Source organism: Lactuca serriola, chromosome 5 (genome assembly GCF_051521515.1).
Source record: "Lactuca serriola cultivar US96UC23 chromosome 5, Lser_US96UC23_V15, whole genome shotgun sequence".
In the NCBI taxonomy this organism is placed as follows: domain Eukaryota; kingdom Viridiplantae; phylum Streptophyta; class Magnoliopsida; order Asterales; family Asteraceae; genus Lactuca; species Lactuca serriola.
The window spans coordinates 363,086,204-363,102,434 of NC_136412.1; the positions used below are offsets into that span (position 1 = coordinate 363,086,204).

A 16,231-nucleotide genomic window follows, 5' to 3' on the forward strand; every position below is an offset into this window, starting at 1 on the left:
CCTAACTCTGATAACTCTGAATCATGCATATCACATATCATAAAAAAAATCTCATAAAATAAATAACATACAAATACACTGGCACATAACTCTAAACCTAACTCTGTGGACCCTTTGGTCCTAGCTTTGTGGACCTTCCGGTCCTAACTTTGATATACACACAACATAAATCACATAGAAATAATGCAGTGCCACACATCGCATAGATAGCATACAATAACTCTGTTACCACTCTAGGTAAAATATAGTGAGAAGACTCACCTCAAACGAAGTCGGATGAACTCTCGTGCTCAACGTACCGACCTGGCCTCCTCCTATTATTCAAATAACATCCCCGATCAATACTCTCTCACTTTCTCAGCTCTAAAGATTAGGTAGAAGACCATTCTACCCTTCCCTGAACTCTCTTAAGTCAGTCTTGACCAAAACCCTAAAGTCAACGGTCAAACTTTGACCCGACTCGTCGAGTGCACATGGGCGACTCGGCGAGTCCACACGTGTCCACGAAATCCTCCTCCTAGCCTTGCTTGACACGTCGAGCCAACCCCTTGCTCGACGAGTTACACCTAGTATGAATCGCGGGCAACCCCGACTCGGCTCGTCGAGTCCTCTCATGAACTCGACGAGTTGCTCCCATGACAACACTCATTTGGCCTTCTGAGGTCAGATCCATTCCTCTAATCCATAGATTTGACTTCCCTATGACCAATAACCACGAAAAGGTCGAATCTTGGTACACATGCAAGGCTCTCTATGCTTATTTTGGTGAAATCCTTCATATCATGACAACCCTAGCTCATAACTCCAAGGAAAAGGCATAAAGCAGAAAGGAAGGGACTCTCTGGACCTCTTAAGGTCCAGATCTAGGAATCATTTCACCATGGGACCTCTCATACTCTAGATTCAAGCTAAATAAAGCATGAAGAAACCCTAGATTCATGAAATCAAACGAAGATGGACATGAATCCTTACCTCTCACAGCAGCTCTAAACGAAATGATGGAAGATTTGAGTCCCACAAGACAGCCCAACTCGAAATCCTTCCTTCCCGTTGCTAAGACACTCCAAAGGATGATGATTTAGCCCTCCTCTTGCACCACAAGCTTCCTCTCTACTCGCTATGGTTTCTCAGGGTGTAGTGGCCGCAAATGAAGGCCATAAGGACCTTTAAATAGGTCCCAAACCCGAGAAATTAGGGTTTCTCTGCCCAGCACCTACTCGGCGAGTCCCTCCTCTGACTCGTCGAGTCCACTCATTAAATCCGCGTGAGAAACCCGACTCGACTCGGCGAGTTGGATCCTCAACTCGTCGAGCCTCTCCTTTAATCAAAAGATTAAACTACACGATACTAACCCTGAAAATCTGGATGTTACAAACCCCGTCTACTGGATCAACTGTAGCTCAAGAGAATCTTAAACGCAAATCAAATGATCCTAAATAGGAATATGCAGTGTGTGTGAATCCTAAGAAATTGGAGCGAGTGAAATGCATTATATGTAATAAAGAGATGGGCGGGGGAATCAATAGACTAAAACAACATATTGCACAAATTAAAGGAAATGTTTCTTCATGCCCACAGGCCACAAAACATGACCAAATAAAATGTAGAGATGCTCTTCTTGATAACCAAAATAAAAAAAGGGGAAGGTAGATGAAAATGAGTCTTTAAGAGCACAAGTGAATATTAGAAGTAGTGAGAATGAAACCATTACCATCGATGATGATTTGATGGAAGATTCATTTGGCTCTAAGAAGGCTAAACGTTCTTTTGGGCTTATGGATCGGTTTCCAAACACTATCAACCCCCAAGATGTTTCAAACATGGGAAAGAGTAAACAAGAAAATATGTCAAATGTTATTCGTAAGGAGCACATGATTCGTGTGAAAGAATATATTTGTAGATGGGCCTATGAATGTGCCATTCCTTTTCATGTCTTTGAAAAGGATAGCTTCAAAATTATGTTGGAGGCGGTTGGTCAATTTGGACGTGGGGCACCACTTCCAACTAGATATGAGATGGGAGAAATATATTTAAAGAAAGAAGTAGAAAGAACAATAAATTTGTTGACACCATACAAAGACGAATGGAAATCTAATGGATGCTCGATTATGATGGATGCATGGTCTGATAGAAAGAGAAGGAGCATCATGAACTTATGTGTTAATTCAAAGATGGGGACCATTTTTTTGTCATCTAAAGAATCATCGGATGAAGCTGACACAAGTGAAAACATACATGAGTATGTTGAAAGTTGCATCAAAGAAGTTGGCCTCGAGAATGTGGTTCAAATTGTGACCGACAATGCATCAAATAATATAGGAGCGGCCAAGTTGTTAAAGGAAAAAAGACCAACTATTTTTTTGACATCTTGTGCAACACATACCCTCAATCTTATGCTTGAATGTATTAATTTTAATTGTGCTAAGTTTATAATTTAGTGTTCTTTATTAATTTTTAATAATATTATTAACGTTTATTTATTTTAAAATGTATTGGTGGGCTACCTAGGTATAAGAAAATTCTCAACCATGCAAAAACACTCACGGTGTTTATTTATGCTCATCATAAAACTTTGGCCATGATGAGACACTTTACCAAGAAAAGAGATATTGTACGACCGGGAGTCACGAGATTTGCTTCCGTATTTCTTACTTTGCAAAGTTTGGCTAATAAAAAGGCCCAACTAAAACAAATGTTTACAAGCGATGAATGAGAATCATGTAGATTTAGCAACATCATTAAAGGGAAAGCCGCATATGACACGGTGGTAAATGCCACATTTTTGACCAGTGTAGCATTATGTTTAAAGGTTTTTGCCCCTTTGGCCAAAGTTATTCGGATGGTTGATGCGGATCGAAAGCCATCAATGGGTTTCGTATACGGTGAGATTCAAAATGCGAAACAAGAAATTATTAATGCTTTGGGTCACAATAAAAAAGCGTATGAGCCTATTATGGATATCATTTCGAAAAAGATGAAAGGTAGGTTTGATACAACCCTACATTTGACGGCTTACTCCATATTATCTTTATAAGAATCCAGAGATCCAAAATGATATTGATGTGACCGATGCGATTGTTGATTTTGTCGATACAATATATCCGGGAGATCATTCTTTTCAAAACCATATCGTGATGGTTGAGTTGCCGGTTTACATGGGTAAACAAGAAAAATTTAGTCGGGAAATTGCAATTAAAGGATGTGAGGCGAACAATGAAAAATTTGATCCGGGTAATATATTTTTAAATTGTATTTATTTTATAAAATTCCAAAATAATAAATTTAACAATGTTTTTTTCCACTTGTAGCGAATTGGTGGGTAGCTTATGGTGCCTCAACTCTACAATTGAGAAAGATTGCTACAAGGATACTTTCTTTAACAACTAGTTCTTCGGGGTGTGAAAGAAATCGGAGCATTTTTGAAGGGGTTGGTAGTTTACTAAATTTTAATTATAATTTTTAAGTAGTTTATTCAAAACTTGTATATTTATCAAACTTTTTTTTTGCTTATTTAAATTTGTAGGTACATATAAAGAAAAGAAATAGATTAGAGACGTCAAAATTGAACAATCTTGTTTTTGTTCAATTTAATGCAAATTTGATGGAAAATAACAAGAAAATGAAGACTAAGGATATGGAAGTACTTTTAGCAAAAGATACAAGTGAAGCTCAAGAATGGATTGTTGAAAATGATGTATTGTTGGATGAAGTTGAGCCCGATGAAGCTGTAGGTGACGAGGAGATTTTACAAAATCGTAGAAGTTCTAGATTGAGAAAACTTGAGGAAGAATTTATGTTGGAGGATGAAGAAGAACTATATGAAGATGTTGAATATGAATTGGATGGAGTTAACATCAACGAACAAATCGGAGCTACATTGAAAGAGGAAGATTAAATGATTAATCTAAACATATAATATTAAAGAATGGTGTCTATTTTTGAAACAATTTAACATTTGGAAATGTATATTTTGTTGATATTTCACCTAATTTTGTAATGAATTTCAATCAACTAATATTTTAAATTATGATCTTTGACATGTACAATTTCCTTGAAAATATTTGTTTACATGATCTACTGTATCCAAGTACTCCCCGAGTAATCCGAGTACTCGCTACTCCCCCCGTGGCTAAGCAGGTGCCGAGTAGCGAGTTCTCCAACCTAGGACTAGACAATGAAAGGATTCCAAATTAACTCATCTGGACTTAGATAGTTTCATTTGGACTGACCATAAGACACTTGGATAGATTGAGCAATGAGATAAACAAGAGAACCTACAAGATACATTTTACTTATCATCTAGAACTGTGGCTCAACATTTCTTCGATGTACGGACTTATGTTCTTAATTCTGGCACTGATAGGGTGACTGGGGGGTTATGATTAATTAGGTCGGTGTGAAATTGTTTTTCTTTCTTATCCTCTCTGTTATTCATATGTTGCCCCCTTTGCATGATTGAAAGATCCGACCTGGGACGCTGTAACATCCCAAGATTTGTCATTTATAGTCCCTGGGGATGGAAGGGTGAAGCCATGAAAAGTCTAAGGGCTAAATTGCAATTTTGGGACCAGGAGGAGGACGATGCGCGTGCATAAGGGTATGCTGAGCGTACTAGGCGTGCCCTAGTATGTTGGACGTACTCATGGCATAAGGAAACCCTAATATTTAGGGTTTGGGGACTATATAAGCAACATTAAGAGCACAAAACCCTCCCTTACCCCAGCCTCCACTGCTTAGAGTTGTTTTCCCCAAACCCTATCCATTTCCTTGAGTGTTTGAGCTTATTGAGTGTCTCTTGAGTGTTTTAAGAAGAAGGTGTTGCATCAAGGAGTTGGAGAAGAAGATCAAGCTTGTAGATCTGAAGTTGGTTTGTGCCCTAGAAGCTCTAGGAGGTAAAAGCTTGGAACTTTATACTTGTATGAGATAGATCTAGTCATTTTAGCTTTATGGAAGCATTTTTGTCCCAAAACTCCCAAAATGGTGCATTTTATGATTTGGACGAAAAGAGTTGTCCTTTCAGACCTTAGAAGAGGTCCTAAGTGATAAAAATGGTGTTCTAATAACTAGATTGGTCTCATGCATGAAGTAGGTGTTGGATTAATGTCTAAGTCCATAACTATAATTAGTAAGACTTGACCCGACCCGGCATGGTCCATTTGGGTTGCATGGCATCATGCACTTGGATAGACTAAATGAGAGAAATAAGACACTTATGGTTATTAATATATTATAAGTTCTAGTATATTAATAATAAGAATAATGAGATTATTTAATTAGTATTGATCAAGAATTAATCTAGGATTAATTAAGTGATCAAAAGAAGACTAATTAAATATATGCGTTGATTGTGTAAATCATCCATACTTGTATAGTGGGCTAATGCTCCATGGATAATCAAGTTGGGCTAAAACCCATAAGATGGTTCATGGATGCTCCATGGTGTATTTGAACCCATGGATCCAAGGAAATGGAAAGCCATGACAATTAAGAGTTTACCCTAATTGTAACACTATATAAAGATCACATTCTTGGGAAAAATGGGCCACTAGAGAGAGTGAGAAAGGGCTAGCCGATTTTCATGAAGTGTAGTTTTCTCTCAAGTCATTCCATGTGTATTTGGTGTTGTGTGAACCATTTGAGGTGTCACACTTGGGGCACTAGGCACTCAAGCTTCATGAAGACTTTCTACACCAAAGAGGTATGTATTCTATCTTGCTATAGTTATTGTTTTGTATGCTAGATTAGGATAATACCTTGGAAGTTCTTATTTGCATGTATAATAGAGAAAACATAGATCCAAGGTATTTAGGGTTGCATGTACACTTAGGAGTGTTAGAATGCTCAAAACCCAACAGTGGTATCAGAGCCTAGGCTTGCTTTCTCTTATACTTGTAATTAAAAGTTGGAAAAAGTCGAAAACTTGCTGTCTGACGAATGGACTCGGCGAGTCCATGGGGGGGACTCGGCGAGTTCATGTGTATCTTCAACCTACTCGGCGAGTAGGTTCATGCAACTCGGCGAGTAGGGTCGACAGAGTGCAGATTTTCGACTTTAGTTGCTGGAAATGGATTGGAAACATTACCCTAAACTATTTTGGTACTTGAAAACTTGTTTTAGCTGGTGTAATGTTTTTGCTAATTCATTTACAACAACTAGTTATCAAAATTTACAAAGTTTAATGTGATTTTGATTCTTGAAAGTGTTCATATTCATGTTCTTGTTCATATGAAGTTTAGATGATCATAGGAATTATTTGTAACCTATATGGTAGTTTAATTCTTGATCATAATGTGTTTTAATGGAGTCCATAACTTGTCCTCAAGTTATGGAAAACCAAAAGTCTCTTGGATTAAAAAAAAAAACCATTAAAAGAACACAAGAGTTAGAAAAATGAAAAGTCCTCATTTTATTACTCTATTAAACTCATAAGTTACAAGAAATGAAAAGTTTTGAATAGTTTCAAAACTTGCCCTCAAGTTTTGGAATTAGTAAAGTTTTCACTTATGAATACTTTAACTCCAAGTTAGCCCTTAGAATTTTAAAAGTTAAAATTCAACCCTTATACTTTATAATATTATAAGTTAATAATATATATATGTATAAGAGTAAAGTCAGTCTTACCGCTAGTACGCCTCATTCACGAAGCCGGTCTATAAGGTGGGTATAAGGTTGTTGCCTATAAAATGGCAACTTAATGGGTGTCCACTCTCACCCACCGCTTGCTTGACTGGTGGAGGGTCGTTAGCCGAACGGGTTTGACAGGACTAGAATTCTACCTTCATTAAAAGTATTAATGATAATACTAAGTAACTAAACTCTTAATAATACCCAATCTTAGTTACTTAGGAAAAATGTGAATAAGGTGCTAATCCATGAAATTACACTTTACACTTTGTCTAAGTCGTTAGTGGAGCGTGTGTGGTTAACCGGCACACTAACTTGGACTTAACAAGGTAGGTAAAGGGTGACTTAATATTTATCATAGTATCGATGGAGCGTGTGTGGTTAACCGGCACATCGATTGAGGGGTAATTTATTAAGGGTACCAAGTGATTTGCATGGTTACTTCACACCTCGTTTAGTGATCCTCGGCATCCCAGTCACAAAACTTGGAGGGCACACTCGAGATTGAAACATGCCTTTGAAAAGTTCAATGAATCTCAAAGATCTAGGAGTTTCAAAACCAATTAAAACCTAATAATACATTTCGTTTATCTTGGTGGAAATTGGTGAATCGTCATTCACCTACCTTCAAATATTTTATAGCTTGGATTACGGCATACCTCTTCTAAGTTATAAAATAGTTTGTTGGGTCCTAGCCTTAATATTTCATATTGGGTGTCATATTAAGGACTTTAAATCAACTATCTTGAATATCTCCCAAAAGATGTCTGTAATAAACATCTATGATCTTCCCAAATCTCTTGAAACAAGGTTTCCTAATGAGGATGATGTCCCATGGATATCATACTTCTTTCTCCTCCTCCAATTATTCTCCCTAACCCACAAGTTCTTGAAAAGTTTAAGGTCACTCAAGCCCTATTGGCAAGGCAAGGTCTAGGTGTGATCACATCTTGGAGATGTAGTCACATATTGACAAGCCGGGAGAGTTGGGTGTCAAAGTCTTGAGAAAGTTGGTGGTTCAATCACTTTCTAAGTCACATAGTGAGTTCTTTTGGAACACCTATGAAACCGACTATGACAAGACCCTTAATGATCTTATCTATTTGTTAAGATCAACTTCCTTAAAACTTGATGGACATTGACAATGATGACATTGGATATCTAGTAAAGCATTCTCTTCCCAGTGGAAAGGGATCGGCCATAGTCAACTCGGTTGACCAAATGGTAAAGAGAAAAGCTAAGTCTGTGATAGTCCCGTGTACCTTTATCAAAGGGTCCATATGTTTATATTGCCAAAGGAAGGGGTATTGGTTGCGAAGCTGCCAGATTTACCTAAGGATGTTAAAGTCAATAAGTTTGACTCTACTTCAGGTAAAGTCCACTATCTAACTCTGTTAAGTTTCTATTCTGAGATTCTTGATACATGATGTGACTGGGTCACATGGTGATGTTTTAAGAATCAAAGAAAAAGTGAAGAAACTTAAAGAAAGAATATGTTGAATCTGATCGCGTAGATGGATTTCTATCGCATAGCTTGAAAAATCGGATTCTTGAGCTACTTCTTAGGAGTTATGATATTTTTGCTTAGGAATAGATAACAACAAGTTTTCATATGGATTGTAAGGATTAGTTTTTCCGTAAAGTTTTAAAATAATCGAAAATTTTTGATTTTATTTATTTTAAAATATCCTTACAATGGCATTTGAGGAAAAATTGTTGCTTATATGATTCCATTAATAGCAAGAGTGGAAATATGAAATTGATTCTTTCATTTGTGGTAATGTCAAAATTTACCAAATAAGGAAAGATTCTCATCACCCAAGTTTCAATTGGACCGGAACTTGGAATCATGCAAGTTGTATAGCATGATGAATGAGAACTTTCAAGTATTGAAAAATTAAGACTAATTACTTGTTCACATGGATGTGTGAGTCAAGTGAAGGACTAAGGGATCGAGTACACATTCTTGTGAATTGATTAAGTCCACCACAAAAGTTTGATAAGACTATTCGTCATAGTTTACTAAAGCTCAGTAAATATGATTATACTTACAGCTTAAGTGTAACTCTGAGACATTGGAAAATGGTTCCAATGTATGGCTAGAGTTGCCAGCAGAGTTGGGACAGATTCACAATACCTTTCACGTATCACAGTTGAGGAAGTGTATAGCCGATGAATCGGCAGTGGTTCCGTTAGAGGATATTCAGGTGGATGCGAGTCTGAATTACGCCGAGAGACCAGTAGCTATCAGGGATCGGAAGATCAAGGTTCTGCGAAACAAGGAGGTACCTCTGGTGTTGGTTCAGTGGCAACACCGGAAGGGATCGGAGATGACTTGGGAGCCGGAACGTGAGATGCGGGAGCAACATCCGGAGTTATTCGCAGAGTGAGACTTCGAGGGCGAAGTCTAGTTCTAGTGGGGGAGAGTTGTAACAGCCCGGAATTTCAGGTATTGCTTTAAAACTATTTTTGGGGGCATTTTAGGAAGGGACTCGGCGAGTTGGAGCCAGACTCGCCGAGTAGGACCGCAGACTTGGTCGCGGGTTCGCGACTGGACTCGACGAGTCCAGATATGGACTCGGCGAGTCGACGCTGTTCAGCAGAAACCCTAGCCGTTTGGTTTTGGATCGTATATAACGCCTCTTAGGCCGTCATTGTCCGTCTTTTGGTCGATTGAGAAGAACCCTAATCGTTGTGGACGTCTAGGGCAGGAGAGAAAGCTATTGGAACTTGGAGGAACTTGTTAGGCAAGAAGAAGAAGAGTTTGGCCAAAGGAATATCAAGGAGGATCGAGTCCTGAGGTTTGGGGACAGAGAGAGTGCGTTTCCAGGTAATACTCGGTCCATTTCTGTTATTTTGATGTGTATACGAATCTAGGGTTTATGAAACCCATTTAGTGATTAGGTGGGTTATTATGTTATTACCCAGACGTTTATACCCCAGTAATAAGATGTTTAGAAGTCCAGAAAGTCCCATGATTGTATATCTCGGGACCATACGTATTTCAGGAAGCAGTTGCTCGTCTGCATGGCATGGACTCGCCGAGCCCAATGATCAGACTCGGCGAGTAGCTTGAAGATTTACTGGGACTCGCCGAGTTGTTCTTCAGACTCGGCGAGTAGCTTGAAGATTCACTAGGACTCGCCGAGTTGTTCTTCAGACTCGGCGAGTGGAGTCGGGGTGGCCCCGTGATTCTTCCACGTGGATCTCGTCGAGTCAAGGGGGATACTCGACGAGTAGATAGGGAATCCCAGAGAGTTGGAGGACGTCTAGACTCGCCGAGTCGCCATGGTACTCGCCGAGTCCGGTCGAGCTGACCGTTGACCGTTGACCAGAGTTGACCTAAGTCTGACTTCTTAGGGATAGTCACACTTAGAAGATATATGTGTTAATGAGATATGTGATGTTATAGGAAGGTTGTAGCTCGTCGGATTGTGCACGAGTGAGTTCAGAATTTGCTAGCTTTCAGCATTCACGAGGTGAGTCTTCTCACTATACTGTACCCGGAGGGGTTTGACTGTGTGACCGGAAGGTCGGATACGATATGTGATATGTATGCTATATGTGGTAAGATATTTGTTATATGTGCTATGTATGTCATGTGGGCCGGAAGGCAATATGTTATGGGCCGGAAGGCGAATATGTTATGGGCCGGAAGGCGTGGTGTTGATGACCGGAAGGTCAGGGCCTGGAAAGGCGTATGTACGTAAGTTGTATATTGGGGAACTCACTAAGCATTTATGCTTACAGTTGTTATGTATGTGTTTCAGGTACTAGCGAGAACCGTGGGAAGGCGCCGACGTGATCGATACACACTGAAGAATGCTTTTATGATCTTGGGATTTTGAATAATTGTATTTGACAGAATACTTAAACTATTTATGCCTTGTTTTGAATGGAAATAATTATATTTTAAAAATGAAAAATTTGTTTGAAAATTTGCGTTGTTACAATTGGTATCAGAGCCTTGGTTTGAGGGATTCGGGTGCACCTTCGGGAGTAACTGAACTCAAACCGAGGATTTGAGGAAACTTTTTAAATAAAGGCATAAACTTTGTAAATGGTTTTGTGGTAAGCAAGAAAGAAGCAGTGTGTACGATCAGTCAGCGCCCGAACGGTAAAGATCCCCAAAATACCTTACAATATTATATGATATGAGTTGTTATGCATGCTAGAAGACTAGGTAATCATGATAGGACTAGAGTGGCCTGATTTGTGATGCCTTAGTCTAGGGAAGTTTGCCTATATGAGATGCTTTGCTAGTATGCGGGTAGATAGTGCATATCAGAAGTAGAGTACTCACTATCCGGAGTTCGGGGAGGAAGACTTGTGATGAACACTGATGCGGTGTGGTCGGTAGTATTGGGCCCGTACTACCGAGGACACCGGGTCAGGGGGAGGCCCAAGTAAGAATCCCTGGAGATCGGAGACTGAGTAGGGTTGCGTTATCGAGTGCGATTACACTCACTGGAGTCTCTGATAGTTTTATGTTGTATTTCAGAGACATCATGGTTAGGCCACGCCACGGAGCGAGTTCGAGCGGTGTGAGTGACGAGGAGATTCGTCAAATGATTCACGAGGAGGTAGCGGCGGCGATCCGGGCTGAGATCCCGGAGATGTTTGGGTCTATTAAGACCACCCTGATGGAGACGTTCGATGAGCGGTACGCCGCATTGACTGAGGCTGCAACCACTGCAGCTACCGCAGCTGTGGCCGCTGCTAGGCCACAGGGGGGTGACTCGTTGCTGTTCCGAGAGTTCAGCAACACGAAGCCACCAGAGTTCGATGGGACGCAGGATCCGATTGCTGCGATGAGATGGATCGCAGATATAAAGGGGTGCTTCTACACTTGTTCATGCCCGGAGCACCTGAGGGTACGGTTCGCTTTGAACCAGCTCCGTCTGGGAGCGAAGGACTGGTGGAAGTTCGTGACGGCGAACTTCACTTTGGCAGAAACTACGGCAGTAACATGGGAGGGGTTCACTACCATGTTCAGGGATGAGTACGTTCCCCCGGTGGAGCGGGAACGACTGGTTCAGGAGTTCTTAACCCTCAAGCAGGGTACTGACTCGGTGGCGGCGATCACGCGGAAGTTTCATGAGAGGGCGATGTTTTGCCCCGAGCTGGTGGCCACAGAGCAGGCTCGGATGAGCCGATACTTGGGTGTTCTGAGGAGGGAGATCCGGGAGTTTGTGTCAAACTCCACTTACCATACTTTTACTGAGCTTCAGGCGAATGCCAGGAAGCGTGAGATCGAGTTAGAGACTCAGGCCAGGGAGGAGGCCGAGTCTCAGCAGACAGACCGGCGGCCGGCTCAGTCTCAGCCGGCAGCCAAGCGGATCAAGTCCGCCGATTCGAGGACGGGAAGTTCGAAGAGCCGCACTTGCGGAAAGTGCGGCAAGGGTCACGATGGGGCGTGTCGAGCCGGTGCTTGCTACAAGTGCGGCAAGGAGGGGCACATTGCTAGGGAGTGCCCCAAGGGGTTTATGGTTTGCTTTCATTGCAACCAGACCGGCCATCGGAAGGCCGAGTGCCCTCAGCTTCGTCAGGGATCTGCACCTACTGCCAGGACTACTGAGACTCGACCGGTGAAGGTCGAGGCCCCGAGGGCTCGTGGGAGAGCCTTTCAGCTGACTGCGGAGGAAGTCCGCGCTGCGCCCGATGTTGTGGCAGGTATGTTGTAATTCATGTATTTATTTTGATGTCGAGATGTTATGCTTATGTTATTATATGCGTAGGTACTTTTCTTGTGAACTCTATGCCTGCTCTAGTGTTATTTGATTCGGGTGCGAGTAGATCCTTTGTATCTTTAGCTTTTAGTCAGCATATCAGCATTAGTCGTGAGCCGTTAAGTCGGCCTCTGAGCGTTTCTATAGCGGCCGAGAGGGTGGTTTGTGCCACGGAGGTTCTTCGGGGATGCGTACTAGAGATTTTCGGGGTTGCGTTTCCGATTGACCTAATTCCTATTGCGATGGGGGATGTCTGTGTCATCGTGGGCATGGACTGGTTGAGCCGATTCAGCGCTGTCATCGACTGTGAGCGCCAGCTGGTGACTATACGAGACCCTAGTGGGGGAGTTCTTACGGTATACGGCGAGGGTACCTGTTCAGGATCAGCTTTTTGTTCGGCCGCTAGGGCGAGACAATGCCTACAGCAGGGATGTAAAGGTTTTGTGGCGTATGTGATGGATACGCGGGAGGCTTCCGAGAGACCGAGGACAGTAGAGGAGGTTCCAGTGGTGCGTGAGTTTCCAGATGTTTTTCCCGAGGAATTGCCGGGAGTACCTCCTGCGAGGCAAGTGGAGTTTGGTATCGATCTGATTCTGGGGGCTGCGCCTATTGCGAAGGTGCCTTATCATCTTGCACCTCCAGAGATGCAAGAGTTGTCCTCGCAACTCCAGGAGTTGCTGGGGAAGGGATTTATTCGGCCGAGTAGCTCGCCATGGGGAGCACCGATTCTGTTCGTCAAGAAGAAGGATGGTTCACACCGGATGTGTATTGATTACCGGGAGTTGAACAAGGTGACGGTCAAGAACCGCTATCCGTTACCGAGGATCGATGATCTATTCGATCAGTTGCAAGGGGCATCTTGGTTTTCCAAGATCGATTTGAGATCAGGGTACCATCAGGTAAGGGTACGGGATGAGGACGTTCAGAAGACAGCATTCAGGACGCGGTATGGGCATTATGAGTTCGTGGTGATGCCTTTCGGGCTCACCAATGCCCCGGCAGTGTTCATGGACCTCATGAACAGGGTATGCAAGCTGATGCTGGATCGGTCTGTGATTGTATTTATCGACGACATCCTAGTATATTCGCGAACTAGAGAGCAGCATGAGGGACATTTGAGAGAGGTCCTTGAGGTACTGAGGTCGGAGAAGCTATATGCAAAATTCTCCAAATGTGACTTCTGGTTGCGGGAGGTCCAATTTCTTGGACATGTTGTTAATCAGTCAGGGATATTGGTCGATCCGGCCAAGGTGGAAGCAGTGATGAGTTGGGAAACACCGAAGTCACCTTCCGAGATCAGGAGTTTCCTTGGGTTGGCGGGGTACTATCGGAGGTTTATTAGGGACTTCTCCAAGATCGCAGTACCGCTCACCAGATTGACCCGGAAGGGTGTTACATTCTCATGGGGACCCGAGCAACAGACTTCCTTCGAGACACTACGCCAGAGACTGTGCGAAGCCCCAGTATTAGCCCTCCCGGAAGGGATGGAAGATTTTGTTGTATATTGCGACGCATCGATTTCGGGGCTGGGTGCAGTGCTGATGCAGAGGGGCCATGTGATAGCTTATGCATCGAGGCAATTAAAGCCTCACGAGGCGAGATATCCCACGCATGACTTGGAGTTGGGGGCAGTAGTGTTCGCTCTCAAGATTTGGCGTCACTACCTGTATGGGGTTCGTTATACTATATACACGGACCATAAGAGTTTGAAGTATTTGATGGATCAACCCAACCTAAATATGCGTCAGAGGAGATGGTTGGACGTGGTTAAGGATTACGACTGCGAGATCCTATACCACCCAGGCAAGGCTAATGTGGTAGCCGATGCATTGAGTCGTAGGGCGGAGAGCACTCCATTGCGAGATGTATGTCTGAGACTGACGGTGATGACTCCGGTATTGGATGCTATTCGTGGGGCGCAGGCCGAGGTTGTGAGATCCGAGATGCAGAAGAAAGAGCGGGTCGTTGGGTTAATTTCAGAGTTCGTTAAGGATGGGCGAGGACTTCTGACGTTTCAAGGTCGGATTTGGGTACCATTCGTGGGCGGTACGCGTACTACTTTGATGGAGGAGGCTCATAGATCGAAATTCTCGATCCATCCCGGTGCTACGAAGATGTATTTGGACTTGAGGAAGGAATATTGGTGGCCTTGTATGAAGAGAGACGTCGCATGGTTCGTTGAGAGGTGTTTGACCTGCCGTAGGGTTAAGGCCGAGCACCAGAGACCGCATGGAAAGTTACAGCCATTGGAGATCCCCGAGTGGAAGTGGGAACAGATCACTATGGATTTCATCACCAAATTGCCGAGGACTGTCAGGGGAGCTGATTCAATTTGGGTGATTGTGGATAGGTTGACGAAGAGTGCACACTTCCTTGCCATCAGTGAGAGTTCTTCAGCGGAGAAGTTGGCGGAGATATATGTGAGAGAGGTGGTATCTCGGCATGGGGTACCGATTTCGATTGTTTCAGACCGTGATGTGCGTTTCACTTCCAGGTTCTGGAAGAAATTTCATGAGGAGCTGGGTACTAAATTGCATTTTAGTACCGCATACCATCCCCAGACAGACGGTCAGAGCGAGCGGACGATTCAGACATTGGAAGACATGCTTAGAGCGTGTGTGTTAGACTTCGGGGGTAGTTGGGATGCGCATTTACCCTTGGCTGAGTTTTCCTACAACAACAGCCATCATTCGAGCATTGGTATGCCACCTTTTGAGTTGTTGTATGGTAGGAGGTGTCGGACTCCCATTTGCTGGGGAGAGGTGGGACAGAGAGTGATGGGCAGTACAGAGATCGTACTCCAGACGACAGAGCAGATTCAGCAGGTTAGGCAGAGGTTATTGACCGCCCAGAGCCGACAGAAGAGTTATGCGGACAGACGCCGGTCCGAGCTTGAATTCCAGGTTGGCAACTTCGTTCTCCTGAAGGTTTCTCCTTGGAAAGGAGTGATCCGGTTCAGAAAGAGGGGCAAGTTGGGACCCCGGTTCATAGGCCCATTTCGGGTAATTGCAAGAGTAGGTCGGGTAGCTTATCGGCTAGAGTTGCCAGCAGAGTTGGGACAGATTCACAATACCTTTCACGTATCACAGTTGAGGAAGTGTATAGCCGATGAATCGGCAGTGGTTCCGTTAGAGGATATTCAGGTGGATGCGAGTCTGAATTATGCCGAGAGACCAGTAGCTATCAGGGATCGGAAGATCAAGGTTCTGCGAAACAAGGAGGTACCTCTGGTGTTGGTTCAGTGGCAACACCGGAAGGGATCGGAGATGACTTGGGAGCCGGAACGTGAGATGCGGGAGCAACATCCGGAGTTATTCGCAGAGTGAGACTTCGAGGGCGAAGTCTAGTTCTAGTGGGGGAGAGTTGTAACAGCCCGGAATTTCAGGTATTGCTTTAAAACTATTTTTGGGGGCATTTTAGGAAGGGACTCGGCGAGTTGGAGCCAGACTCGCCGAGTAGGACCGCAGACTTGGTCGCGGGTTCGCGACTGGACTCGACGAGTCCAGATATGGACTCGGCGAGTCGACGCTGTTCAGCAGAAACCCTAGCCGTTTGGTTTTGGATCATATATAACGCCTCTTAGGCCGTCATTGTCCGTCTTTTGGTCGATTGAGAAGAACCCTAATCGTTGTGGACGTCTAGGGCAGGAGAGAAAGCTATTGGAACTTGGAGGAACTTGTTAGGCAAGAAGAAGAAGAGTTTGGCCAAAGGAATATCAAGGAGGATCGAGTCCTGAGGTTTGGGGACACAGAGAGTGCGTTTCCAGGTAATACTCGGTCCATTTCTGTTATTTTGATGTGTATACGAATCTAGGGTTTATGAAACCCATTTAGTGATTAGGTGGGTTATTATGTTATTACCCAGACGTTTATACCCCA

The 16,231-nt window shown here is 43.2% G+C and overlaps 1 protein-coding gene across 1 annotated transcript; it reads left to right on the forward strand.

The window, feature by feature from the left end:
* The first annotated feature begins 1,820 nt into the window (after positions 1 to 1,820).
* LOC145051184 (uncharacterized) lies at positions 1,821 to 3,895 on the forward strand. Its single transcript, XM_078999304.1, has 6 exons — positions 1,821 to 2,425; positions 2,509 to 2,660; positions 2,745 to 2,981; positions 3,043 to 3,231; positions 3,309 to 3,427; positions 3,524 to 3,895. Exons 1-6 carry the CDS (start codon positions 1,821 to 1,823, stop codon positions 3,893 to 3,895), a joined length of 1,674 nt encoding a protein of 557 aa, XP_078855430.1.
* Positions 3,896 to 16,231: the final 12,336 nt, after the last annotated feature.

Coding starts and splice junctions, on each gene's coding strand:
- LOC145051184 (XM_078999304.1), top strand. CDS start 1,821: ATGGGAAAGAGTAAACAAGAAAATATGTCAAATGTTATTCGTAAGGAG. Junction 2,426..2,508: donor ATTAATTTTAATTGTGCTAA/GTTTATAATTTA, acceptor TGGGCTACCTAG/GTATAAGAAAATTCTCAACC. Junction 3,428..3,523: donor ATCGGAGCATTTTTGAAGGG/GTTGGTAGTTTA, acceptor TTAAATTTGTAG/GTACATATAAAGAAAAGAAA.